Source organism: Osmia lignaria, chromosome 12, assembly GCF_051020975.1.
Source record: "Osmia lignaria lignaria isolate PbOS001 chromosome 12, iyOsmLign1, whole genome shotgun sequence".
NCBI classification, from domain to species: domain Eukaryota; kingdom Metazoa; phylum Arthropoda; class Insecta; order Hymenoptera; family Megachilidae; genus Osmia; species Osmia lignaria.
In genome coordinates, this window is record NC_135043.1 from 8,963,652 (window position 1) to 8,989,812 (window position 26,161).

General features: G+C 46.9%; 1 protein-coding gene and 1 long non-coding RNA gene across 12 annotated transcripts in view; both read left to right on the forward strand.

Annotated features, from left to right (window-relative positions):
* LOC117603092 (uncharacterized) overlaps positions 1–22,384 on the forward strand; it is an 86,491-nt gene extending 64,107 nt beyond the window's left edge. For 4 of the 8 annotated variants that reach the window (XR_013063198.1, XR_013063200.1, XR_013063199.1 and 1 more), the window contains exon 4: positions 8,566–9,047. This is a non-coding gene — a long non-coding RNA (uncharacterized LOC117603092). Of the gene's footprint in view, positions 1–8,565; positions 9,048–22,308 lie in introns of those variants that run through there. The other 4 variants (XR_004581138.2, XR_004581139.2, XR_004581136.2 and 1 more) reach the window with 3 other exon arrangements.
* A 317-nt stretch (positions 22,385–22,701) lies between these two features.
* Positions 22,702–26,161, forward strand: part of LOC117603091 (homeobox protein prospero) — a 34,204-nt gene continuing 30,744 nt past the window's right edge. For all 4 annotated transcript variants that reach the window (XM_034321858.2, XM_034321860.2, XM_034321859.2 and 1 more), the window contains exon 1: positions 22,702–25,846. In XM_034321858.2, the coding sequence (XP_034177749.2) occupies positions 23,276–25,846 (2,571 nt within the window). In that variant the 5' untranslated portion in view covers positions 22,702–23,275. The remainder of the gene's footprint in view (positions 25,847–26,161) is intronic.

The following is a 26,161-nucleotide window of genomic DNA, read 5'->3' on the forward strand; positions in this document are numbered from 1 at the left end:
GAGAACAAAGATTTCATTTTTCACCAGGCGCCAGGGACCAAGGCGACGGGTTCAGGAACGCAGGCGGCAGGAGGTGGAGGAACGCTTCTTGCGTTGCAGATTTCTTTCATTATTCCTCTTAATCATGCCTCGCTGCGCTGACTGCGCCGCGCCGTTCCTCTCACGAGTTCTAACGCGCGGAATCAGGACACCGGATGAGATTCTTTTAAGATGTAACCCCGCCCCCTGCCCTCCTCTACGAGTTTTTTCAAATCATTCCCGAGAGGGTTAGATCTCCGATTCTTTCAACAACGAATCATTCTCCTAGATAATCTATACCTATGATGTACCTATGAAATAATAATTTTAATTAATAAGATAAGAAAGGGGTTGAAAATCTTGGAAGAAGGAGGCTGTAAATGAAGCGTGCCAGCATCGCGACAAGAATAACGATTCACTTCCCGAATCCACCTTCCTTAAAACATCCTTCTACCCCCTTAGCACAGACGGTAGCCCCCTTCGTCCTCGAAAATCCGTGCACTTCTTTTCTCCCTGTCCTTCGAACGTCTCCCTGCCAGCCTCTGAAGCTTGTCTCTCCCATCGTAGACATATATACGAAGGGGTGCGAAGTCGTACGAGCGTGTACACGGAGCAGGAATTGGAGGAGGACGAGGGCCAGGACGAAGGGGACCGCGAAGAACAAAGAGTGCAAGTATAAGGTGGACGGGAAGAGAGGGTTAGAGTCCGGGGGGGGGCGGGTGGGTGGTGCATATAAGATGGGCGACGCACAATGCACGCACCCTCGGCGCACTCGAGGCTCCTCAAGCAATGCCCGTGTAAGGGATGAAGGACACGGAGGGAAGATTCCGAAAACTCGGCCGCTCAATACGGTCCGTGCTTCGACTCACCCTCGTATTTTCTTTCTTCCTCGCCTCCTCTGCGTCTTGTCTTCTACGCTCCCTTCCTCTCAATATCCGTCCTTCCTATCCGTTTCTCTTCCCTCCGCATCCCCTCGCCTTTCGAAATATCGTTGAAACCTGCACGATCGACGCGATCGACTCGATCGAACGGTTCCTCGTCGTCACAAACGACACCGGGACGCGTAATTGCGTTTAATGGGCCTCGAAAGGGGCCACGTAACGGACAGAGAACTCCGTCGCGAGCCTGTTTGCTTTTGCGCGAGAAAGCGCTTTCGTTTAAATTGCCATCGTCCCGCACTATGTTTCTGATAGATCGCTGGTAATTGACCGTTTGAAATTACCGCGTTATGAGTGTAATTAAAGGTACGCGCAAACGCGATCGCTCGTTGATGTCGCGATAACAACGACAGCCTTATCGGTACGGGTTGTCCGATTTTTCTCGATACAAGACGCGTAACGTGATTTTCTTGTAAAAGGAATATTTTGAGCACCCCTTGTAAGGTGGATACACCGGCGACACTCCAGCATTCCTTGCGCGTTCTCCGGGGTAGGTGGTTGGAGGCTGAAGTGGAGTCATCGTTTGCGAGAGTGCTTACAAGCCCAACGGTATCCTCCTCCTGCCCTTCATCTTCCACCGATCTCCATCTCCGTCCTTCTTCCGTGGCAGAAGACTCGGCGACGAATCCTCGAGCATCGAGGCGTCGTCTACAACGAGAGCGGCGTAAACCTTATTCTTACGCCACTTTACTACAAGATGTTAGCCACGGAAGGGGGCACTCTCGCCGTCAGCGTATGTATAAGTATTAATCCCTTCGCCGGTAACGGTGACGAACTTTCGAGAGGACGCTCTCCCGTCTCCGTTTCCCTTATCTATCGCACATCCTGTCCTTCATGTTTCTTCACTTTAATCGACACTAAGTTTACACGCGGTTAGAACGATGAAATTTAACTTCCGATACTTTCCTGTAAGGAGTTCGTCGAAGGCAAAGTTTCTCCTTCTCGAGTCTTTGACTTAATTCGACCTTCGATTGCATCAAAACAGCCACGGCTATTCAGAATTATTTTCAAAGATCACTGGGTCAATTTACCCTCCATTCAAGATCCAGTCCGGACTGTTTGATGTACGATGCAGCGGGAGATCCGTTTCGAGAAGTTTGAGCAGTCGAAATCGATCAAGTGTTCTTAGCACTCGGTGCTTTACTTATTTTAGTTTGGGAATCTTTAGGAATGGTAAATAAGTTATTTATTTCCATCATTTATAAAATATAAAGCAGCGAAGTAAATTACACCGGATTAATCATATCTTCGAATTAATGCTCTCGCGAGCTGCAGTTAAAACACTCCATTCATCCGTACCCTTTCCACGAGCAGAAGCTTTTCTTCGGCACCGCTAATGCAACGTACACGCATGCGAGTAATTCCGGCACAAGCTCCCGGCTATGGTACAAAGAACGAGGCTGCATCCGACCGTCTGCAGCCACTTCCTATCGGAACACTTTCCTGCATCGCGGTTCTTCATCTTTCTCATAAAGAAGACCTCGTACAGAGAAGCCGACCATCGTCGTCGTCTACGTCGTCTACGTCGTTCTCCATCGGCAGAGTGCTACTTAGAGAAATCAGAACACGCGGGCCTCGTGCTACTTACGTCGTAAATAGAAGAAAACTAAGAGAAAAGAGGTATCCGGTGGAAGGAGCCCGTTGGAAGGCTCGAACTTCAACGGTAATGTCGAGTGCACGCTTACTCGTCGTCAGAAGAGCTTTTCTTGTTCTTGATGCGCGTTGGACAATGGTGAAAAAAAAAAAAAAAAAAAAAAACACTCTCCTACCTCCTCTCGCTTCTTTACCTCCTTCTCTGTCCCACCATTTGCCACTGCAGCCGACTTTACTCGTTCCACAACCCCTCAGTAGTCTTTTAACCGGCTCCGTCTGTTGGCTTCCGCGATGACACGAGGAGAAAGAGGAGGAGGAGGAGTAGGAGGAGGATAAGAGGACCACGAGAAAGAGGAGCATTCTGAATGTCCTGCACTCGCTTTTCTTTCTCTCCGCCTCATTCTAGAAGAAAAGACGCCTCCGGTGAAGGAGGCACGCTCGTGAAGAGGACAAAAGTAAACCGGCTCACAGCTTGAGACGCGTCACATTCGCGGAAGTTCTTCCGGTCCTCGTTTAAGTAAGAGGCCGAGGACAAGGGAGGCGGTGACGACTTGAGGAATTCAAGAAAGCTGCGCCACGCTGAATGCGTCAAGGAGCCCACGCTTTTTATTCCTTATTCTTCGTTTTTCCGGAGCCTTTCTTCGCGCCTTCAGCCCCCAGGGGACAGAGCCACGACGTCTCTGGATAAGAAAGGGACGGGTGGATCGTTGGTTTGAAGAAAAGCGTAATACGCTCGAGTGGCTTTCTTCGACGCTCTGACACCTTCCTCCTAACGCGAGCCGACAAGCTTATTAGTTACTTCGCTCTGAACACCTCCTTACTTCGCACTTAACAGACGATGGTGTTTGCGTTTAAACGTCTTTTAGCGCCCGAACAAGTGCTCGCTGCTTCAAGTAAAGGGTCCTTATTTATCATCTAAGGAAATTCAGATGACCAATTTAGTATTCGCTGAACGATCCTTTTAAATTGTCACGTATTTTCGTTGATTTCTCTTTTTATAATGATTCGAAATACGAAAGGAAGTGATTTATAGGTTAATTACGAGGCGTGTCAAACGATACAACTTTCTGCAGTGCGTAGAGCACCCGAAGCGCGACAAATAGGCGCCGGAAGTGCGTATCCAGTGGACCAGGTATCCTTACTGGAAGCTTCCACTTTCATGGAGGAAATGAGTTCTCGCTCCTTCCGTTCTCGCCGCGATAAAGTCTCAATAGGAAAGCGAGCAGACACGTCGTCGTGCAAAACAATGTCATTTTTCCCTTTCTCTTTCGATATCAAACCGGGGTATCATTGCGATCGCCTGTAAACTCGACCAGTCAAAGAACAGGGAAAATAGGCGAGAAAAAAATGATTTTCTCCCTCATGCTCTTCAATTTCCCGACCAGCGTATAACTTTTTAATACGCTACATTGTATCAGATTTCTTCGACCTGGGTCCTGGCTGCAAACGCTGGATAATGGACTTTGAAACAATAACCCGGTCCGCGTTGCGTTGGAAACGTCCAGGGACGTAGAAGGGAACGAAAAAATATTTATACTCTGCTGTTCTTCCCTCTCTGTTCCCTCTACCGGCGCTGAAACGACGAAAAACGATATTGAAAATTGAACCACGCGCGGCTGCAAAAACGAACGCGCAAATATTTTTCAAACATTATTCGAACAGGAACCGAGAGGAGAACAATAGTCGATTGAACTTTGATAGAAGAAGAAATTGTAATAATTTTCTAATGAAACTGATCTACAACAAATATTCCGATATTCATAAAAATATAAGTTTCGAGTAGCAACTAACCCGACTTCGATCGGGAAAGAGTTAATTAAGTAACCGGTAATAGAAATGAATCCAAGTATCGGCTCGATATCGGTTCGTTCTCGATGTTTAAAGTAATTCACGAGCAAACGGATTTCGATAATGATGCGAAAAAAAGCATAATATCGGGGTATCGTAAGGATCCGATCGCGGAATCCACGGGTCAGCGAGCCGGAAAGAGAAAAGGAAGCGTCGACGAAAGAAAATTAAGCAAATAAAAATTCGCCGGTGAACGCGAATCTAATATACGCGCCAGGCCTCTTGTTAATCGATCAATCGAAACCGTTGGAATCCTCATCCCCGGCTGCGCCTAATTATTACAAGCCGCCAATTACCATCGATAAGCCAACCCCGAAAATCCTGCCCGCTATCCTAACCGTAACCCCATCGGCAAGAACCCGCGCCGGGTATTACGAAACGTGACCGGAAATTCGTGTTCGCTGGACCAGGTAACCTCGCCTGGAAGCTTCCACTTTTCCAGAGGAAACGAGGCCGTTGGTTCGTACCGTTGTCTGTCAGCGGTCGAAGGAAGACCGAGGGGCTCGTCGGAGGTAGAAAAGGTGCATAGAAAAATGACGGTGGACAGCGCGAGGGACAAAGAGGAGGAGAGAGATCTGATCAGCTAGGATGGAAAGACTACGGACATCGGAGGGAGGAATCGATGGACAAAGGGAGGGACAGAGGCGGCAGAGAAAGCCGGAAAGAGGAAGGAAGAGGGAGGAAAAGAGCGCGTGAGAGGAGTGTCGTAGGTAAGGGGACGTGGAACGATACCTGTGCGACTGTCTGTCGTCCGGACGTCCGTTGTTTTGTTGCAATCACGTATCCGTGGGTTTACGCAGCCACATATCGGCACGTTGTTAATGCCGGCATACCAATACGAGGAACCGAACCAGGATGCGAGCCCGGGGCTTGGCTCGAGTGGTCGCGGCTCCGCGATTACTCGAAAGGTGCGGAACCCTGTGTTCCGGCCTTCGTCGACGCATCATTGTACGCCCGGGGCCGGAAATGATGTCTTAATTGACCCCCTCCGCGCACCCGACGCGTCGCGCCGCGTCGCCTCGAATTGCCTGCAAGAGATTGAACGGGAATTTTTTTACCGAACCGAACCTGTTCGATCGGCATGGTTTATCGTGGCTGTTTACGAAATTACGGGACACGGTTACTAGTTTCAACGAAGGATCTAGGATGGGGGGATTCGAATGGAAAATGACGTGCTTCTTTTTAACTTCCGGTTGATTTGGCGACAGGAAACGCTGTGAAGATTGTAGCTAGATTGTGGATGGGTTAACCCTTGGACTGCGAACCATGAAGAGAGGCCCAATTTTATTAATCCGCTAAATACCGTAATACGGCACGATAATTAATATAATATTAATGCTACTTAAAATTTTATGCAGTTCTTTTAATTTATCAGTCATCGACGAAAGAAAGATGGAATTGATACTTAAATCATTTATATATTTAAAAAAGTGAACGATAAATATAGAAGGTTCGGATCGATCGAACAGAACACGAAGTTCTGAAACATGGGTTAGTTTAAAACAACGATTACACAGAAAGAGAAGACAAAATGATCAAGCTAAACTGATCCCTAGCTGGCAATTTCGATTCTCTTTATTATTTCAAGCGATTACTAATAGCGTCTACGTTCGCTGCTTCTAATTGATTTTTCAACGGAGGACGTTAAAGGGATTCCGAATTGATGAAATATTAACCCTTTCGCTGGTCGAAGTTGTTTCTTGAAAAAAGAGTGTAGGGTTGGTCGAGCATAATAAACGTCAAGAGAAAGAGGCTACAAAGTAGAAGTATAACAAAAATTGAACCTCGCGTGTGTTCTAAATAGTAGGGTTGCTGTATACCAAATAGTAGATTTCCAAACATATCTCTCACGAGCTCTCTCCATGGTCCGCCGTTCATGAATTATTTTAAATGACTAATCCTACTTTGGGATAAGTAGACGATGAATCACTGAAATGAATCACCAAGTAAAATATCATTTGTCTTTATTTTTGTAACACATATGAGCTAAATGATACAATTTGATATTATAAGAAAAAGTAGAAATTCTTCTGAATTTTACGACATTCCGTGCAAAGTCTCAGAAACGTTCATTCGAATTCTCCAACGAGAACTTGTTACAAACGTGAAAACTTTGGAAAGTGGAATCCAGAGATACGTTAAAACTCGAGCCGAACGAGCGAAAATAAAAAGCAGCCGAGTGTCCGAGATACTTGCCGCCCCGCGAGGGGGATGAGGGTGTCGTTAGGTCGGAAGGAAGCGCGAGAACGCGTAAAATATTCCCGGGAACAATAAAATGCTTTTATAATACTTTGTTACATAGCCGGCCGACTAGTTATGTTTCGCCCGCGTGCATTACGACCGCTCTTTACTACCTCCGAGTTTCGCGCGGGCAGTTTACTGCTGCCGGAGAAGCGTGCAGGCGAGGCTCGTTGACAAAAATTTTCGTCTCGTCGTAAAAACGTGGCTGACGGACCGTTAAAGAAAGAAAACGACCGATAAAAAGTGTATCTTTCTTGCCGAACAAATTTGATTATCGTAAATTGAGAAATTTGCGTAATTAAAAGATAAGGTAACGGGGATAAAATCGGCAGGTAACGCCCGAGTACTTAGCAAAGGGTAAAAGAAGTAGTATCCGTGGCGGAAACGCACAATGGGTTACGCGCACACGCGACCTGCCCGTGCAATTACCATCGTACCCGGGCTGAGTGACGCGTGTGCACGCGTGTAGATCGCGCGTACGCCTCCCACACGCGTCGTTTCTCTCCTCTTCTTCTTCTTCGCCGTCGTCGTCGTCGTCGTCGTCGTGCTATGAATCCGCAACAAGTTTGCCGCGCGACGGACGCTCGCGTATCGCTCACTGGGTGGGTCTCTAATGTATCGTGATTACGTATTTAGAGCGACAAAACGCTCGAGAGAATTCTCTGGGGCAGTCATCTTCGTTCGACCATGATTGCACACGCACAAAAAGAGTCTCCACTCCTTCCCTATTCTATCCGTTCCTTTTTTCTATTCAAAGTCAAGGTATTTTTTGTAAATTATTGATTAACAAGATGAAATTATTGAAATTATTCTAAATAATATTGCTATCGTATAAATGATGCAAAATAGCAAATGGCAAGCTTGAAATTTGAAAATTAATTATTTCTGTTCTTAATAATTAGAGCTTCGATACACTTCACTGCGGCATTCGACGCGTTAAAAAAGAAAAGAAGCGCAATTTCTATTGCACTATACAGAAAAATTTGTATCGTCAAAGAATTCGATCGTCGATCGTCGCGAATCGAGCCGAAACTAATTATTCTCGCTGCGGTTGCGTTAATTAAGCTCGTACGCGCTTAACATAAATAAGCCCCGGCGCGAGCGAGATGTTTCGTCAAAAGAACGGGACAAAAGGCGCATGACAAAACGTGCTACGTATGACAGCACTTAAATCGTTCAATTATCGATACATCAGCGTTCGGTTGAGGGACGGTGAGGGTGGAGGGACAGAACGACGGGATTATTCAACGCGTTTCGCGCGAATCAAAAGAGACGAGTCGAGGTTACCGCGGGCTCGATACAGGGCGGATCAAAAATCTTCAAGCGTTATTCTCTCGCGGCTCGTTTGATCGTCCGTGCAACAATAATGAAAATACTGAAGCGTTAAGGCGACCCCGCTAATGAAACCCAAATTAAGATGCGCGAACGCGTCGCGTGAAATTAAATAACAAGGAAACCGTGGTTGCGCGTATTAATAAACTAGGCTGCCTCTCGATCGCATCCCTCGTTGATTTATAATTACACGAAGACAGAGAGGAGGATGATAATCGCGCGCAGACAACGAGACAGCGTCGAATTGAAATCAATTGAGACCGAAGCGAAAGGAAGGATGTTGAAAGACCGAGGACCGACGAAAAATACGAACGGATGCAAAGCCGGACGCAATCGGCCGGGTCGAGGGACGTTGGTCGCGTCAAATTAATCGTTGCAACGCTTACGTTTTTTAATTATCATCGTGGAACGAAGCTGAAAAGATTACCCCTCCACCTTCCTACTCGGCGAGCGAAGTGGCTCGATTAGCATAAACGTTGAAAGGCTGGTCGGAAGTTAGTTACGAACGGTGGCCCTGGCGATGAGATACAGGAGAGCCTTTTCCTCCGACTCGTCTTACTCCCTTTTGTTTTTTTTTTTCATGGTAACCCGCAAGGCAAGTGTCTTGACCAGAGAAGAAAAAGAAGGGCCACGGGATCCGAGGAGCTTCCGACAAGTGGCTTCTCCTTGCCTTAAAGAGAGAAGCGATAGGGGTGAGAGCGGAGATTGAGAGCATCAGAGCCGAGCGGTGAGATAGAGGAGGTGATGGCTGGTTCTGTGGCGAGCGAAAGAGACGCGACGCGACACGATAGAAGGGGGAAGGAGGGATTATAGTCGTGAGTTTGTCGAGGGACGTTGGCCAGGGACGAAGAGGGGTAACTCAAGACGGGTCTAAGTGAGTCTTCCGGCCGACAGGCAATGATAGCCCTGAGAACTGACCCGACCCCCGGATATGTGTTGCGCATATATGTGGGGACACAGACACCAACCTCGTGAACATGTCACAACATTGTCCGCCTCTATTCGGACCCGGCTGATCCGTAATGGCTTATTTCGTAAATCGGAGATTCGTAATGGGGATACGCACGCGTGACGATAGGTAAGCCAATATGCGGTCAATTCGGCATAAGCGGTTTGCATGATGCCGAAGAGTTTCGGCTGTTGAGGTTACGAGGTGAACGCCAAAGACCAGGCTATTAGGGATGGAAGGATGAACGACGTTGCCAAATGGAGTTGCGCCGTTCCTGTCGTTCCGTACAATTAACATTTTTATTTGCATTAATATTAAATGCCGCGTGGCTCACTGGTGGTCCACCTAGGTGTCTAGTAAAAAAAATGTCGATACGATCTTAGAAAAATATTGAACGTGTAAGTTTAAACAGATTGTGGAAGGTTAATGTTTCGTAATTTTATACAATTACAAATGTTATGAGCCGCGAAAAGGGTATTATTGAATTTTGACAATGTTGATCATCAATTTACATTCTTCGATAAACTGAATAACAAATTGAAACACAACGGGTATAAATCAAGCGGCCAAATACTGTTTATAAATTAATTATTTATTTTCATCGTCAATCATTTAAAATTTCCCAAGGTTACCGGCTAATGTATTTAAACGTATTTAATTAAAAGGTTTGATCACGTTCGCCATTGATTTTTCATGATAATTACGAATTAATTACTTTCACTTTGATATACATATGTATGTACGCGATTCAGTTTCGAACATTCAACTTTTCCTTTTTATCAAAGCAAATTTTATTTGAACGTTTTAATAGATCGACGAGTGACAAACAAATTGAGTGTGCTATTTTATTTTCCAATGAATTGAACTTTAATATTCCATTAAATTTACATAATTATAGCAAATAAATCGTATCGTGTAAAACTTTGACTTCTGACGCTCTCTCCATGGTCCGTCATTCGAATTTTTTAATTTTTCCATTTCTTTATTGAGATATATAATTTTAAGTGAAAACTGAATCATTATCAATTGATGCAAGGGTTAAACGTCTTTACTACGAATGTTAATAAATTTCATGGAAACACTTGGTATAATTAGAGCAGGCTCAAGCAGAACACTGATTACACGATAATGCGAATCACGGAACAGTGACATAACGCTGCTTCCTACGCCTATTCGCAGCCTTGACGTCCTCAGATAATTAGCTCGATGCGCGACCAGCCTCTAGAAGAATCAACTCGCACGCAAAACCTTGCACTAAACATTGAAACATTTTTCCCAAGAAACTCTATCGCATCTTACAGCTTCGACTTTTGGACTCGTTAGTCTGAAAATCACATCAAAGATTTCCTAGATAGATAGATATCTGCCTGAACATCACTCAAGGAGCACTCTCTTCCTTTTCCACGTCCATTTAATCGTCTACTTCGTAATTTGAATTTATGAAAACGACGTGTCATTAACACCGACCGACCATTTGCCACGTCTTACTTGTGTTCGACTTAAGCCTTAATGAGAGCCACGCGGTAAGTTGCTGCCGACACGTTTAATGACATCGAAGGTATCAGTTTAAAGGGAAGACGAAGGGGAAGGCGATCAATGGCTGTGTAGCACAGCCGGATTAAAGGAGTCATTTGTCTTCGTAACCACTTTGCTTGTCAAATCCAACCTATTATTACAGCAACGCTGTCAACCGGCTTGAATTTAAGCATGCTCGGTTATAAGCTAATATTCCGTTGCCTCTGACACCTATTCCCAACTTGGAACAGAAAGTTACCAACTTGCCGATATTTATTTTCAGAAATTTCAAATTTCTCTGATCGATGTATCTATTTCCAGACAGTGCATCGTTATAATTGAATATAAAAATGTAAGTCTGAGGAGCAGTTCGTTAAGGTGTTAAGAAAAGATTCAGTTATCTTCTGAAAAATGAGAAGCAAAGAAACCTGGCGGGTTTCCCTCTCGCTAGGCGAACGGAAGAGCCGGAAAGCGTTCTTTATGCATCATATACCACACGCGTACAACTCGCTAATTAGCCTTCCCATTGAAAACAAGGTTTTTCCTCGAGCATGCCGAGTCCTTAGCTCAGCCACGATATACGAGGGATTCGTCTCGAAAAAGAGGCCCGTCACAAAAGGGAGTAGCAAAGCGAACGACTGCGGAAAGAGGCGGTCACGCCGCGTTTCCGACCCGCTGACGACGCGTCTGCTTATTTACTAATTCGGAAGCAATGTAAATAATCGCGGCATCATCAGATCCGGACGGCAATCACGAGCGGGGGTGTCTCTTTTCAGGAGACGAGCTTCACTGACCAGGCTATCGTGCCGGAGAAAGTATAGTCCCCTCGCGTGTACGGCACGGCGCAGGTGTGACGGGTCAATAAATACCCGATTCTCGCGATCGTCCAGGTGTATCGCCTTCCGCGGCATTGTCAACAAGTTCCGGATCTGAGATACCCGCCTACGTATCTGCCGCATACGCACGATTCTTTTCCTCTCCGGCTCGTTCCTTTTCTTCCCTCACCGTCCGCCGTTGTTCCGCGTTTTGTTCGCGGAGGAAGCAACGCCACGCGAGTCCGCCGATTCATTTTCCAACGACGCGGCGAGCGCGTGCATTCAATTTCTTAATGAGGTTTATTACACTCCACTCCTTTTACCTCCGACTACCATCCGGCTCGCCCTCTCCCTTTGTCCCGTGCACTTTTAACATTCGCGTTTGATAATATTTTTATTTCCCTTACGCCCCAGGTGTTTCCATTGTAACCTCATTAACATTACCGCGTCTCGATACACAAGTTCACCCTCTCCCTCTCTTTTACACTATGCTTTTCTCTTTATCACGACACCGCGCATCTGTCTATCGGACTCGTCGATAGATTATTCTCATCGACACGGAATATTTTTTCCTTTTACACGGTTCGTCTGCGGGACGGCGACGATGATATCTCGGATTATCTCTTTCGGACGGGCATCCCCGTCGAGTCGGTGGAAACTTTTTCCTGTTCTTTCTGCACGTCCACTCTTCCTACGAACGTTCGTGTCCGCCTCTCTGGATCCCTTTTTCTTTCATGTCCTGCCGCAAGGTCTCGTTTCATAACCACGTAAACTCTGTTTAATTAACGCGTGGACTGAAAGAGGAGGAATTTTCGATGTAAGCGGCGCGTTGCACCGCCCCGGTGCATAAGGTACGAGGCGCATTGCGATGATCCTACGTTGGGCGATGGAGTTGGTCGAGACGGTGCGGCGGAGGAGTAGACGGTTAGAGGTCGGGTCTGCAGAGGGTTGCAACAGGGAGGAGGGTAATACCGGTGCCGGTGTCGTTAGGTGAACGGGGGGCCGTTGGTAGTGGTAACAGGGCGATGGTTGTGATGGTGGGTGATGGCGATGGTGGTAGTGGTGGGTACTTGAGAGAGCTCGCCGTTTCCCTTATTCCTTCAATCAACGTCAGCTGGGGAGGCGAGTCTAGTGTGTACCCTGAGCAAATACTCGCGTGCTCCGCACTAGAGCAGCATAGAGCTCAATGACTACATCATCCACGAAGGTGGTGGTTAGCTAGACGCGCCTTTGCCCCATCCGGGCAGACAGTCATCGAAATCGATTCTTTCCGCGAAATAAACGGCCGGCTCGCAAATACCGGCCCGGTATTATAGTAAATACCCGGGACTCCGCCTACTCATTGAAAATGCGGCCTCGAAATGTACGAAAAGATGCGAACCGTTAGCGATACGAATTTCAAGCGCCTGGTAATTTTAGAACCATCATTTACAGGATTTTTGTCATTTTATCGTCGAAATGACGAGAATTACTATCGTGTAAGTTACATGGTAGGAAACGGTGAAGTGACGTAAACGTTCAAATGATTTGAATTAATAATATAATCATTTTTCACCGGATATAAATGGAACTTTATTCGAGCAAGAATGTCTATCATGGAAAACATCTTTGCGTGATAAATTCGTCTGGTAAATTGGATAAAGGTATCGCTGAAAATAGGAACGGAATAATCGATGGTATGATTCCCCCTTCTTTGGATGCATCTGGTTAGGTGTCGATGTCTCGCGGTTGGAAAAAGGTCTCGTTAAAATAGGAAGGAAGAGGGCCGGATACACGACGGTTACGCATGCATCATGGGTCGTCTAAACAAGCTGTTTAGACGACTTCAAGTTAACCCAAATTGTCTGAATTGGATTAACCGCGCCGTGGCTCACCCGACACTTGGGAACCGGCCTGTACCGGCGTCACCGTATCCGCGATACAGCCAGTCCTTTGCTTCTCATGCAAATACGCAATGCGTTATTCCACCGCTTCAGCCCGTTTCTCTCCCCCGTTTCTCCGGCCGGTCCTTTTTTCTCACCCGTTTCTCCTGTCCCCGGCCCTCCTTTGCCTCGTTCGCGAATTTAGCTGGTTAGCTGAATTGACGGCGTTTGGGAAAATTGCCTCGTCTACTCCCGGGTGCTGGCTATCAGAGAGGTCTGCTCTCTCACAAGAAGACCCTTTTGTGTCTTCCTCTATTCATCCCGCTGTGTTCATCTCTCTCTCTTTCTCTCTCGAGAACTACCTCATCTCGATAGCACCCATTCGCGTAGCAGCGTTCCAGTTCAGCCGAGATAGGCCGTGGCTCTTCGGTGTCGTTCGGTGGGCGTCGAGACCGGACCCTGTCAGCGCGGACCACGAAGAGTCTTCCGCTCCTCGAGCCAGTTTCGCGTGCACACGTGACGTGCTGACGCACGTCGTTCTCCTCTGTCCTGTCTCTCATGTCAATTTGCGGCCGAGGGCCGAGGGCCGAGGGCCGCGGAAGGAAGAGAGGAGACCGGAGAGATCGGAGAGGCTTACGTTGATATCGTAGGATCGGGGGAGTGTTGGCGTTGCTTTCGAGTGTCCGTTCCTTGGCTAACCATGGACCCTATGCGTACACGTAATACACACTTAACCGTTCCTCTTCCATCGGCCTCCGGGTGCTTCTCTGTTACTCCCGATCGGTCGGACGACAACTCTATCTTTGTCACCGTTGCACACGACCGAGTAGTTGTCTTTCTCTCTTGGCCGCTGTCCGCGATATATGGATCGTCGGAAGTCACCTTCCTCATTATCATACCAACAGGCTCGCTCGCTCACTCGGGCACAGCCTTCATCCTGTGCCCTAGTCACTTACGGGCCGCTGGTGGCCAACCCAAGTGTCGACGGCTCGGTGATCCGACGGTCGGTAGGCTGAACCCCGGATCGTTCTGCTGGCCGCGAGAACCACTGGCCTGGGGGACAAGACGCAAGTCCATTATACTCAATCACAGCGTGATTGGCTCAAACGATCGGACCACCGCTCGCCGCGCGTCGTTCCACGGAGGTTCGGCGCGGACGTGCCGCGTTGCCTTTCGTAATGTCAAGAAGGAAAGATCCTGCTTTGTTTCGGCTTCGACTCTTCTCTGACGCTTCTGCTCCCTATCGCGCTTCCTCTGCTCGTTCATTTCTCTGCGATCTGATTAAAAGAACATCCACTTGCCTCTGGCTTCGTGGTACGGTATATTATCAAACAGATGTATCACGAGGTAAATTAGTGCTAGTGTTTTTATTGATTTTATAAAATGGAGACCTAAAGCCATAAATTCGATATCTTTGCAAATTTTTAAATAAAATATTTTAAAAATCAATTTTTTACCTTATCAAAGGTACGCAACCCCTTAAGAGGGGTTGTTAATCGTGATCCTAATTGATCAGCATTCGTCCGATACATCGATTCGTAGTAACCAGGTGTTTCTGGCTTTGAGAACCATCAAAGGTGTGTTCCGTTTGCAGGACCTCGAATGTAGACCAAGGTCCAGCTGCAACAAAAGCCACGGCATGCTCTAAACGACGCAGACCCCATTTCGTGTCTATCTATTCCCGCATCTGTTCCGCTAGATCCGAAAGATGACTTTCCATCTCCAGTCTGATCTCTCGCTCTCTCTTTCCTTTTATTTTACCTATTGACGGGACAGATTATCAGGAAACCGTGTTGCAAAGCCAAGCGAGGATCGGTTCGCGTTCGTGCTCGGTATCTGTAATCGGAATCGTGGTTGGCCGATACACGAGCACCTTAATGACGTGAAACGTGCCCGTTCCTTTTCCTACTTTTTTCCCTCTCCTCCTTCTCTCCTCCCGGTGGACAATGGCAGTCCGATATTTGCAGCCGTTCGTATCGAGGCCTTTGTCAGCCATAGCGTAATACGTCTTCCCTTTATTTCTGTTTCGCGATACGAGACGCTGGCTTCGCGACGATAAATTCGTAAATAACGGTCGGAAGATGCGAAATCGTCGCCCATCGTTCGCTGGCATACTTACCGTAACGACGGGCCACGAAACGCCGTCCGCGGTGAGATCACCGGGCCGAGCCAAACGTCGCGAGAAGCGCGAAACTTTGGCAATTGAATATAATTAAGTAATCTCAGGGAGCGGCGTAGAAATGGCAGAACGGCGAAAAAAAGAGTGGACGTTGCCGAAAACCGGAGAGTTGGTTGGACCGCTGCCATAAGGAGACCTCGCCACGAAATGCCAACGACAATAACGCCGATAATCCTGGCCGTTCCTGTTGGTTGCCAATATGCTACCGACGTATCTACATAACTGCCTCGAAAAGTAGCCCGTGGCCAATAAAAAGCAAACACTGAAAGACCGGGTATCTGTCGTTAAGCCTCTCCTCGATCTGCTTCTCCCTGATTACTACGAATCGCGAATCTGGGACTTTTACTTGGCACCGCTGGACGAAGGAGTTCCTTTTACGCTGAAACTTGCGATTGGACGAATTCGAGGTTGCTTCCTAAGTGATTGACGGCGAGAGACAGGAAATGATCGATAGAGGCAATGAAATTGATACACTTGGAAAGGCGACATTAAGGTGGATTAAAATAAATCATCTGGATGTCAGCGTTTCATTATTTATATTTTCATCGAAATTTATTGCGGACATTGAAAATAATATTTCTATTAATTTTCCTTTTTATCGTTTAATCGAATAATTAAATGATCCGCTGCGGACGTCCCGGCTTCTCACTTTCCCGCTCGAAATCTTTCAACCCTGACCGCTATCCGAACGTTATACTTAAAACGTCGCAATTATTATCATCCCCAAGACGCAACAGTTTATCTGCAAGGGATCTGAGCCGAGTTGAATAACGTGGTGTCGTCGAAAGGAAACAGGAGGACCGTTACTCCACCCTTGGCACGAGTCAACCGACTCTTAAGACGTTGTAAAAGTAGGGGTTCGTTTGTGTCCCAAGACGTTAGCTCGACCTCGGTTGGGGTTCCAACAATGCCAACAAGAAGCCGAAACGTCGGTTACGCCTTGCCAACGGCAGCTGGCACGCGCTGCTTCCGAGCCCTAAGGAGACCTTTCCTCTACCTTCTTCGCCCTTCTCCTGCGTCTTGAACGCTTGGCTAACCGGCTCCAAGAGGGGAGCCAGTCTCAAGAAGTTACCTTACCCGAATCCTACCTGGGGGATACCTGGACATTTAAACGGGGGGATACCACCCGGTAAAACCACCTGAATACTAGCAAGGGGGCCTTCTTGATCTTGCAGTGGCGTCGAATCATGATCACGTTCATTCAGAACGGATTTTAATAATTTAAATAGAAAGTAGGGCACATATGTTTTAAAATAGATTCTTTTCAAGTGTCTTCAAATATTTTTGTTATTTAATATTATATCTATTAAATAGGGTAAACTTTTTTGAAAGATTCGTAGGGTTATTAATTAACCCTCGGATGGCGGACCATGGAGAGAGTCCCAATTTTAGTTTGAACCCAGACTCTACAGTGCAAGGATTAAATTACGAGTATAATATAAAATTTCATGACACGAATTACATTTTAGAGATTCACCAAAATCGAAAGTTTAAATACCCTGACGAGTTCCCTTGGTAGGGTAGCGTCTACGCCGCTGAGGGCAAGGACCGTTGTTCCTACTTCCTTTCCGGAGGGAGGACGAAGGGCGCCGCAGGATTTTTTGTAGCTTTCAATATTAGACGTTGGCGTTTCCCACAGAGAGAAGTCATGGGAACACGTTCAGAAGAGGCCGCAAAATGTCTGGTGAAAATTCTCCGAGGAGATTTGCGATCGCACCTTGGATACTTTTCCGGATAAAGGAAGCCACGTTGAAATCCTCTTTCTTTCCCCAACGAATGATCACCCTCGATCTTGTGGCTCCCTTCTTACATCGTATTCACTGATATTATTGTCGAAGATTCCGTTAAACGTTTCATCTTTCCTCCTCTTAATTTCCCTTCTGAAGATTCTGAATTCGAAAGAAAATTCGAATAATTGAAATATTTGAATTGTTGACAAATTTGAATGACACTTGAGTCATATTATTATTAGAAACTTTTCATTCATGGAAGGAACCTCAATTCTAATCTAATTATATATTTCATAAGTTTGAGTCTATATTGACTCCGGCTCTGTGTTCAAGGGTTAATTAAAAATGCCTTCAACATTTTTAACCCTTTAATATCGATGAAACAGCGAGGATACCTGTGGCAGTGTCACGGTCAGATCAATTTCCAGTTTCCATTCAGTTGGTTAAACCGAAAAGTTCCAGCACCATCGAGACGCGTCGCGTAAAAGTGGGTGGCGCTCATTATCGCGCTTGTATTATCTGTAACGCGTCATGAATGGGTACCGAAATCGAAATGAAAACGCGGAGGAAAGGTCATGCTCGCGTGCCAGGAATAACACGGTCGGTCCGTACCGTTGACCCACATTGTTTTTGAAACGCGATTAAACTCATTGAAAACGACCGAAGGTAGATTAATGGGCGCGGGTCGCGTAACCGCGGAAAGCGAGGCAAAAAGCGAAACAAATTTAACGAGCTGTGAATTATGAAAATCGGTGACAGACCGCCGGCTTTTAAACGGTCTCCCTTTCTCTTTCCCTCTTTACAACGCTCGCTTCGTCGCTCGTTCGCGTTTTCCCATCCTACCCGGTCTCGCGGCTTCGCGAAAGTTTGGTTTGGGCGCGTGCCAGTGAATCGAAAACGATTCGAATGCAAAATAATAATAAAACAGCCGATGGGATTGTGGCGAGGGTGGCGGTGCTGTCGGGTGAGACTGGTGTGGGAGGTGGGAGGCGGGCTCGGCAGCGCATTAACGCAATTAACCTCCAATTAATAACACATCAATTGACACCCGGTCAACTTGTTGCATCGGAACAACCCGATAATATGCGGAACGCGTGTGAACCGTGTGTGTACACACACCAAGTCACCGTTCCTCTGCTTTTGTACGTGTGTATCATTGTGTATATAGAACGTTGTTCATTCACTCTCTCTCTCTCTCTCTCTCTCTCTCTCTCGCTTGCACTTCGTATTGCTATTCTATTCTCTCTCCGTTTCGATCCCTATGTCTGAGTACTACTCGCGTACACACTCACGATTAGGCGTCACGAAACGCCGACGCGTTTATGTGCCTGCGAATACGTGTCACCGAAGGGTGCTCCGTCGCCCTGTGCGGAATAATGAAACGAATGTTACAATAATTTTATATCGAGGGGAAAGCGGTGCATAACTATGCGTGTTCAACGCAGTGTATTCATAGGGTGTTCAAAAATACTCATCGCCTCGAAATGTAATTCTTAATCATTTGGAAGAGTTTGACTCTAAAATTGAAAATCAGAGTATTCTTTATTTTGTAATGTCCTGTAACTTTGAATATTATTTTTATCGAAAGATTGAAATATAGGTCTTAAATCGTACAGACGTTATAAAGTTGCATAGGTATAGATCCATAAGAAAATTTCTTGCATCCGCAAGTAACACTGCAGCCATTGACCTAGAGAGGTATCGAGGGTAAATACGAAGGGTAGTGACGTAAACGTGACAAGGCGGAAGCTAATACCATCATTTTATCTTCGTACCATTCTCTGTAAGTCCTAAGTACACACGGTGTAGGTCAATGACTGCGGTGTTTCTTCCAGATGGACTTTTTTTATCGCCAAGCCCCTTATGGCCCTTATGGTAGCAATGCAGGCCAGCTTGCAACTGAAAACCATCTAACTATGGTAAAAATTTTCATTATTTTTTAATTACAAGGCTGTTTTACAAATTTTCATACTGGATACATGAAAATAAAAAAAAGAACAATGTTCTTGAATTTTAAGGTATCGACCCCTTTCGTCATGGGTTAATTAATTAAACAACTGTTAATAAAATATAAGGAACCATCTGAGGTAACTATAAGTATTACTCTTAGAACACCTTATACGTGCATACAGAATGGACACGGACTGATGAGCATAGTCGAGTTCCCATGCAACCCCCTGCGAACACTCTGACCACATGACACCTACAGGGGGTGGAATTCCGATGCACATGCCGTTACCGCGTTCCCTCGATAAACGCCATGTGGGGTACGCGCACCATGTGATATTCACCAAGCAGAAACCTTCTACTTGTACAACTCGCCGGAAGGAAGTCGTTGGGGATCGCAAAGTAGAAGTATTGTTTCCTTTTTGTTGTAAATTCAGGGGCTCTCTCCATGGTCCGCCGTCCGAGAATTAATTAATAATACTATAACCATTTCTGAACCATTTCAAAAAATTTATAATATTAGATAACATTTGTAAATGAATTTTGCAGTGTCTGCATTTTTCGTTCTGAGGTTAACCCGTTCTCTCAACCCTTTATTATTATAAAGATTTAATTTTGATTCGAAAAGAAACTGATGCAAAGACTGAGAAAAATTTCTCAACCATAGCAAGTTCGTTCCTTTCATATAGATCCTTCAGCGTTCACCTTTTGATCCATGGAAGAGCGATGGGCATCCATCGGGCAACGGAGAACAAGCTTCTTTTTCTTCGCTGAACTCGTTAAAAAATTTCGATTCGAAGTTTTTCTCTTTGAAATTTCATGCTAGGTCGATTCACCGATAGAAACCGCGTGATCGATGGTAAGAGATTAACAAACGCTTTCCTTGCCCGGGGCCCTTTTGTCCGCGGATCTCTTCCTTAATTACCCGGCCTATAGGTGGAAGTTATCAGCGCCGATAGTTCGAGACAATGGCCACCTTAGATCCTAACCCCTTAACGATGGAAGTCTTCAGGAAAAGTCAATGGAATTACCAGTCCAGTCGGTCTCTCATTCACTTCCATTCGACGGTTAATATTTTCATTCAACAATTATATCTTCCCTGTTTGTTATTATTCTTCTTGAAATTATATAATGAGAAACTTTGAATAGAGTCACTGGCGAGAAACGATTTTCTAATCTCCTATCGCAACCCCACCGGCATGACCTGCAATCCCTTCGAATCAAGTCACCTGCTTAAACGTTAAATATCGCATGACGCACCGGAAATGGTTGCTGCTGGTTCATCAGGGTGTTTTCGCATCGTTGAAAAGTGATCGATTCGTGTGTCATTGCCCGTCAAAATACGTACTCTGCTAATACCAAAGCCGTGTTTTTTTATTCCACCACCGACGAGTTTTCAAACTTTTCCAGTAACACTGTTCATCGATCTCAATCGAAAATTATTCATTCGTTTAATCTATCGATGGAAAAAGTTTATTTTCAACCGTGCCGTTTTAAGAGAATACGAATATTGTTCGTAAATTTAGGAAGGTTTCTTTATGGAACAGCAGTGTAATTAGCCGTAGGTATCTACTTCCGAGCGGAGGCGATACAGTGGGAGAGTTCCTAAAAGCATTTCCGGCGGGGCAGCTTTTCATTGCTGAGTATGGCACGCATGACGAGGCAGAAGGGAAGTGAAAAATAGTAAGGACAGAAGTTGCTGACCCCCCTCGAAGCGTTCGCGTTCCTCGAGGCAGGTACGATCGTAGACGTTATCGAGCCTGAGACCATATGTCACCCTTTCGTCCACCGAGCGCACCCTCTGTTCGCTGCCTAAGATAATTGCGTGGGAGCAGGGAATGTTTCTTTGCCGTGAAACCGTTCGAAAAATATATCAAATCGATGTTTTCGTTTTATCTGTTAAATTAAACGCGATGATCGATGAATTCTAAGCAGATCATCAGCCCTTTCTGTACGAGAATAGATGAGGGAAAGTGGAACTGCGCGAGCGCAACACGGAGGGAGAGGAGAAAAAGGTACAACGATTCCGTGTTTCCACCAATTCGACGCTTTTGCCACGTGTTGCTATATACGTATCGCTCTTTGAGCGTTCTTGTTGCTTCATGAGCGGCGCGTATATATACGTCTAGTCGGCTCGTCGATATATAGGGAGGAGTACTCGTGTCCTCGAACGCAGGCGGCTCGTACGTAGGCAAACTATGGAATATGTCGGCCTATTGAGCGCAGGTGCTTTAAGCTGCTCAGCTGTTGCTTCGAATCTTATGCACATTCACGCAAACGTGTATCGCGTTGATATTGGTGCACGCCGAGCCGAGTGCCGTATCAGGCTGGTGTACCCACGCACTTACGTATCGGCAATTGAATCGTGAAACGATCCCAGCAACCCCTGTCATCGGTGAATGAATTCGTTGAACGGTTATCCTTTCCTTCTTACGCGCGTCGCGTTATTTATTATTAAAAAAACAGAATTTACCAAGCTAGATGGTACGCCGGTCTACGGCTAAAAATTTCCTATCAATTATTCTTTTGCACCCCTCTTCGCTTTTCTATCGATCAACGCGTACATGTAATCCCAGACAAAGTGTCGACTTGTCCGGAACTGACGGTGCTCCGAATAAGAAATTCAACGTAAGTAATTTTCTTATGCCCTCTCCTTGTAGCAAGCCACTCTCTTCATCCACAAATCCCGGCTACTTTTAGTTTGACGCTCGAAGATATTCGCTACATTACTAGCATTACGCAAACGCTATACTTCGCGTTGTCGCCATTGATGATTACTATATTTTTAACCCGATAAAGACTTACTTCCCTTCTTCGTGGTCTTTTTTTTTATCGTTGCGCAACTTGATCGTACAATGAACCAATACTCTTTTTCCACTTCAAGAAGGAATACTTAATTTCTCTTTGGATCAATCTGGACGATTGCATAGTAGGTTAAAACCGAACGATAGGTGATATAAAATGAAAAGATTGCTAGTGGCTGTCGGATTTCCTTTTGGTAGGATTTATTTTTAGAAATTATGAGTGTAAATTGAAAGAACCTCGGGTTCAGCGTCGACTATTTTTGCGCTCGAAATTATCGATCGTAATTAAGTTTCGCTGAGCTGAGCAAAGTTATGTCAGGGAGGAAAAATAATATGTGACAGCCGTACTCAATATCGTTCAGCTTTATCTAGAGAAACGAAGGAACATTTATACAGACAGAAGGGGTTGAAAATAAAATCGAACGGGCGATTTAACTGACGCCATAAGCGTAACACATCGACGTGCTACTAGCTGCGTGAAGAGATGACTTTTTAATGACCAACTAAAGTATGTTCGTTGCGTGTTTTCTGTTGCAGACGAATAAGAAGAATCGCGGCAAGGAAAATCGAGACGAGGGAGCGAGGGGCACCTAGCCCTTTGGCGAGCTCGAAGGATGCAGCTCCCAGGCGGGAGCACGAGGATTCCGCCCGCGAGAGCACCGGTCTCACTTCTCGTGATCATCAACGGAAGTAATATCGCATCGACTGTCGTGAAGAAACGCAACAACGGTAGAAACTGTAGCGGAAGCGGCGGTGCCGGTGGGGAAAACTTAAGGAAAAGCGATAGCAGTGGAAACTCTGGTCCCGAGAACGAGCCGCGTCTCGTGAAAAGAAATCGTCATCCCGAGACGAGGACGAACAGCCGACACCGAGTCACCGAGAAGTTGCAGCTGTTGGCGTCAGCTCCAAGGCGGAAGGAGCGGGGCGAGGAATAGTGAAAAGAATCTAGAGAAAAAGCAAGGAACGACGGAAGAAGAAGAAGAGGAGGTGGCGCGAGAGAAGGAGAAGAAGAAGGTGAAGAGGAGAAAGCAAAAGTTCGTCGGGAAGGAGACGGGTGCCGACGTCGTCGTCGTCGGCGGCGGCGGCGGAGGAGAAAGAGGCGGCGGAAGAAGAGGAGGAAGAGGAGAAGGAGGTAGCGGCGGCGGCGGCGGAGAAGGAGAAGGAGAAGGAGGAGGAGGAGGAGGAGGAGGAGGCTGCGGCGGAGGCGCGACGGAGGAGAAAAAGGTGGAGGAGGAAAAGGAAGAGAAAGAGAAGGAGACGCCGAAGACGAAGAAAGTGTTGAGCGGAGAGTGTGTTGGCGATCAAAAAGTGGGGAGGACAAGGTAGAAGGAACGAGGAGAAAAGGCGGCTGTGGTAGGGGAAACGGCGAGAGAGTAGAGTAGAGAAGCAGAGGCAGCGCACTGAGCCACGAGGGGCTATTCGAGCGAGAAGGGGAGGGGTGACAAGGAACCCTGGCGGGGAGGGGACGCGGAGGCCTTCGGGGGGCCGACCAACCAGACGGCCGATGATGTCATCGGGGGAGGAGACCGAGTATTTCGCCCCCTACGGAGCAACCACGGAAAGCAAGCAACAGCAACTTCAGAAGAAGCAGAAGCGCACCAGACAGCGCGTGGACGCCGGCGAGCCGCGCAACAACTACTCGAGTATACCGCACTTCACCTCCCGGCCATCCTTCCACGGCGGTGGTCTGTACGGTTCTATCTTCGGTGGCAGCGGGCCAACACATCAACAACAACAACCACAACCACAACAACAACAACAACAATCTCAACATCATCAATCGCAGTCGCAGCAACAACAACAACTCCAGCAACAACAGGCTGGAGCGGCAAGCAGTCAAGGTCATTTAGGTACAACTACGACGGGTCCTACAGCTCAGCAGCATTCCGCCCACGCGGCTTTCGGCTTCTTCGGGGCACCGGGTTACGGCCCCGCCAAGATGTTGAACGAGCTACTCGGACGACAGGTCAAACAGGCCAGTGACGCCGGTGGCTCACCGCCAGAGGGCGGTCACGGAATGACTGGTGCCGGCATGGACCCAGCCGCTAATTTGCAATCCGGTGCTGTAGTTAATTGCGACGATCCCGCCACCGCCGAGCTTACGCAGCACATGCTCCGCGACATACTCCAAGGGCGCAAACTCTCCGCGCGCTCGATCCAAGAGCAGTCGAACAACAATAACAGTATACACAGCAACAATAACAACAACAACAACACCACAGCGGATTTACTTAAGTCTCAACAACAGCATCAGCATAGTCCTCAACAAAATAGTGATAGTGCACGTAGTGGAACAGTGCATAGTGGTGGAGAGGAGAGTGGTGATGGAAACAACGTCGTGAATAACGCGAATCACAGTGATCGTGATACCGTGATGCCGGGCGATGCTGAGGATAGCGCGGAGGACGCAGCCGCGGCCGCACGTGCTATGGAAGAGGCATTCGCCGAAGCTGGTATGGAGCCTGGGGCCAATCTCGATGGATCCGACTGCGAACAGAGTTTACCACCCAGTCCCACCCAACCAAGGTCAGGCTCTGTTTCCGTCAAGGAAGAGTTGCAGGATTCGTTGAACATCAAACGTAGCCCGAGCCATTCTCCTTGTCCGATCATACCGAAAACCGAGACCAGTTCGCCGACCACGGAAACTAAACGAGCACGTGTTGAAAATATCGTCAGCACGATGCGCAGCAGTCCGGCCCTTCAAACTCCCACGGTGAACGGTTGTAAGAAACGTAAGCTCTATCATCCGCAGCAACAAACCATACACCACGTTCTCCAGCACGGTGTCAACGATACCATGATGGACGACGAGGAGGTGAACGACGAACTAGAGGATCCCCTGACGATCAGGCAGAAACGCGAGGAAAAGGATAACCTTCAGTCGCAGTTGAAAAGTTTACACGAACAATTGGCTGTGATGCAGCAAAAGTACGATGAGCTTACGAGTAGAATCGATTCGGATATTGGCGACATCGTTGGTGCACCGGCCAGTCCTCAACCACCGACCAAACGGACCCGACTTCATCCACCATCGTACAACGGGCTGCCGGCACTGCCGACCGAACACCCGCATGCCGCGGCAGCCGCCATGTATCATATGGGACACAAACTCTACCTCGAACAGCAACAAGCTGCTCTAGAGAGAATGAAGCAGCATCAGGAGGCGGCTGTCAGGCAACAACAGCAGCAGCAACAGCAACAGCAACAGCAGCAGCAGCAGCAGCAGCAACAACAGCAGCAGCAACATCAACGGCAAAGTTCTCCACCGCCACCACCGAGTCAAGCGCAGCAACAGAGCCAAAGCAATACCGGCCCGTCCACCCCGCAGACGCCGCAAATGCAGCCAGCGGGTACTCCTCTTCAGCACAAAGATTTCCAAGAAAGGATAAATATGTTCAGACCAGCCGCAGCGGCCACCGGCTCGTCGGCTTCACACATCACCGACGAGGACCTGCAAAGTCTCTCGGACGCGTTGAAAGTGGAGATCACCTCGTGCTTGACAGGTCTGATCGACAAAGTAGTTAACAGGTTCGTGCAACAGAGGAGGTTTCTTGGTAAACAAAGCGAGGCGGCTCAGGTTGCCGCTGAACAGTTGAACAAGGATCTGATGTTGGTGAGCCAAGTATTGGAAAGAAAATCGCCAAGGACGAAAGTAGTTGACAGAGCAGCACCGCAACCCGGTGGCCCAAACGGGCCACGGGGGCCCCACAATGGCGGGCCCCCTCCTCCACAATCTACGGGTTTCCCTCAAATCGTTACCATGGCTGGCGTTCCCCATGGTCCTCATTCCGGCCCCACGGAGAACAATCTTAATCAAATGAATCAGCTGCCCCCGCACGTGAGGGCGAGCGGCGGAAGGTTTCAGACCTCCCAACCGCCCACGATGTACAGGACCTGCATGCAGGGACCGCAACAACAGCAGCAACAACAACATCAACAGCTGGAACATCAGCAGAGAGAGCAACAGCAACGCGACCAATATTGTAACATGAGGGGAGAGGAGAGAGAAAGCAGGGACTCGGAACAGAACGAGGCACTCTCGCTCGTCATAACACCGAAGAAAAAACGCCATAAGGTGATTATCTTTTAAAATTTCATTTATTCAAGTATAGTAAAATCATTTTTACAAGTATTAGATTGATACATAAACTTCTACTGAACAATATTATTGAACTTTCAAACACTTTTAATTAGTAATTAGAAGTAATTATAAAATGTTTTATATCAATCTTGCATGTATATATATATATATATTAACACGTTGACCGACCTAATGAAAATTCTATAATCTAATATAAATTATTTAAAATAATGTGGAGCGTGTCGGTGAACGTGTTAATTTTAGTGTTAAGTTTATATATATTAAGAAGCTGAATGACACAATAGTAAG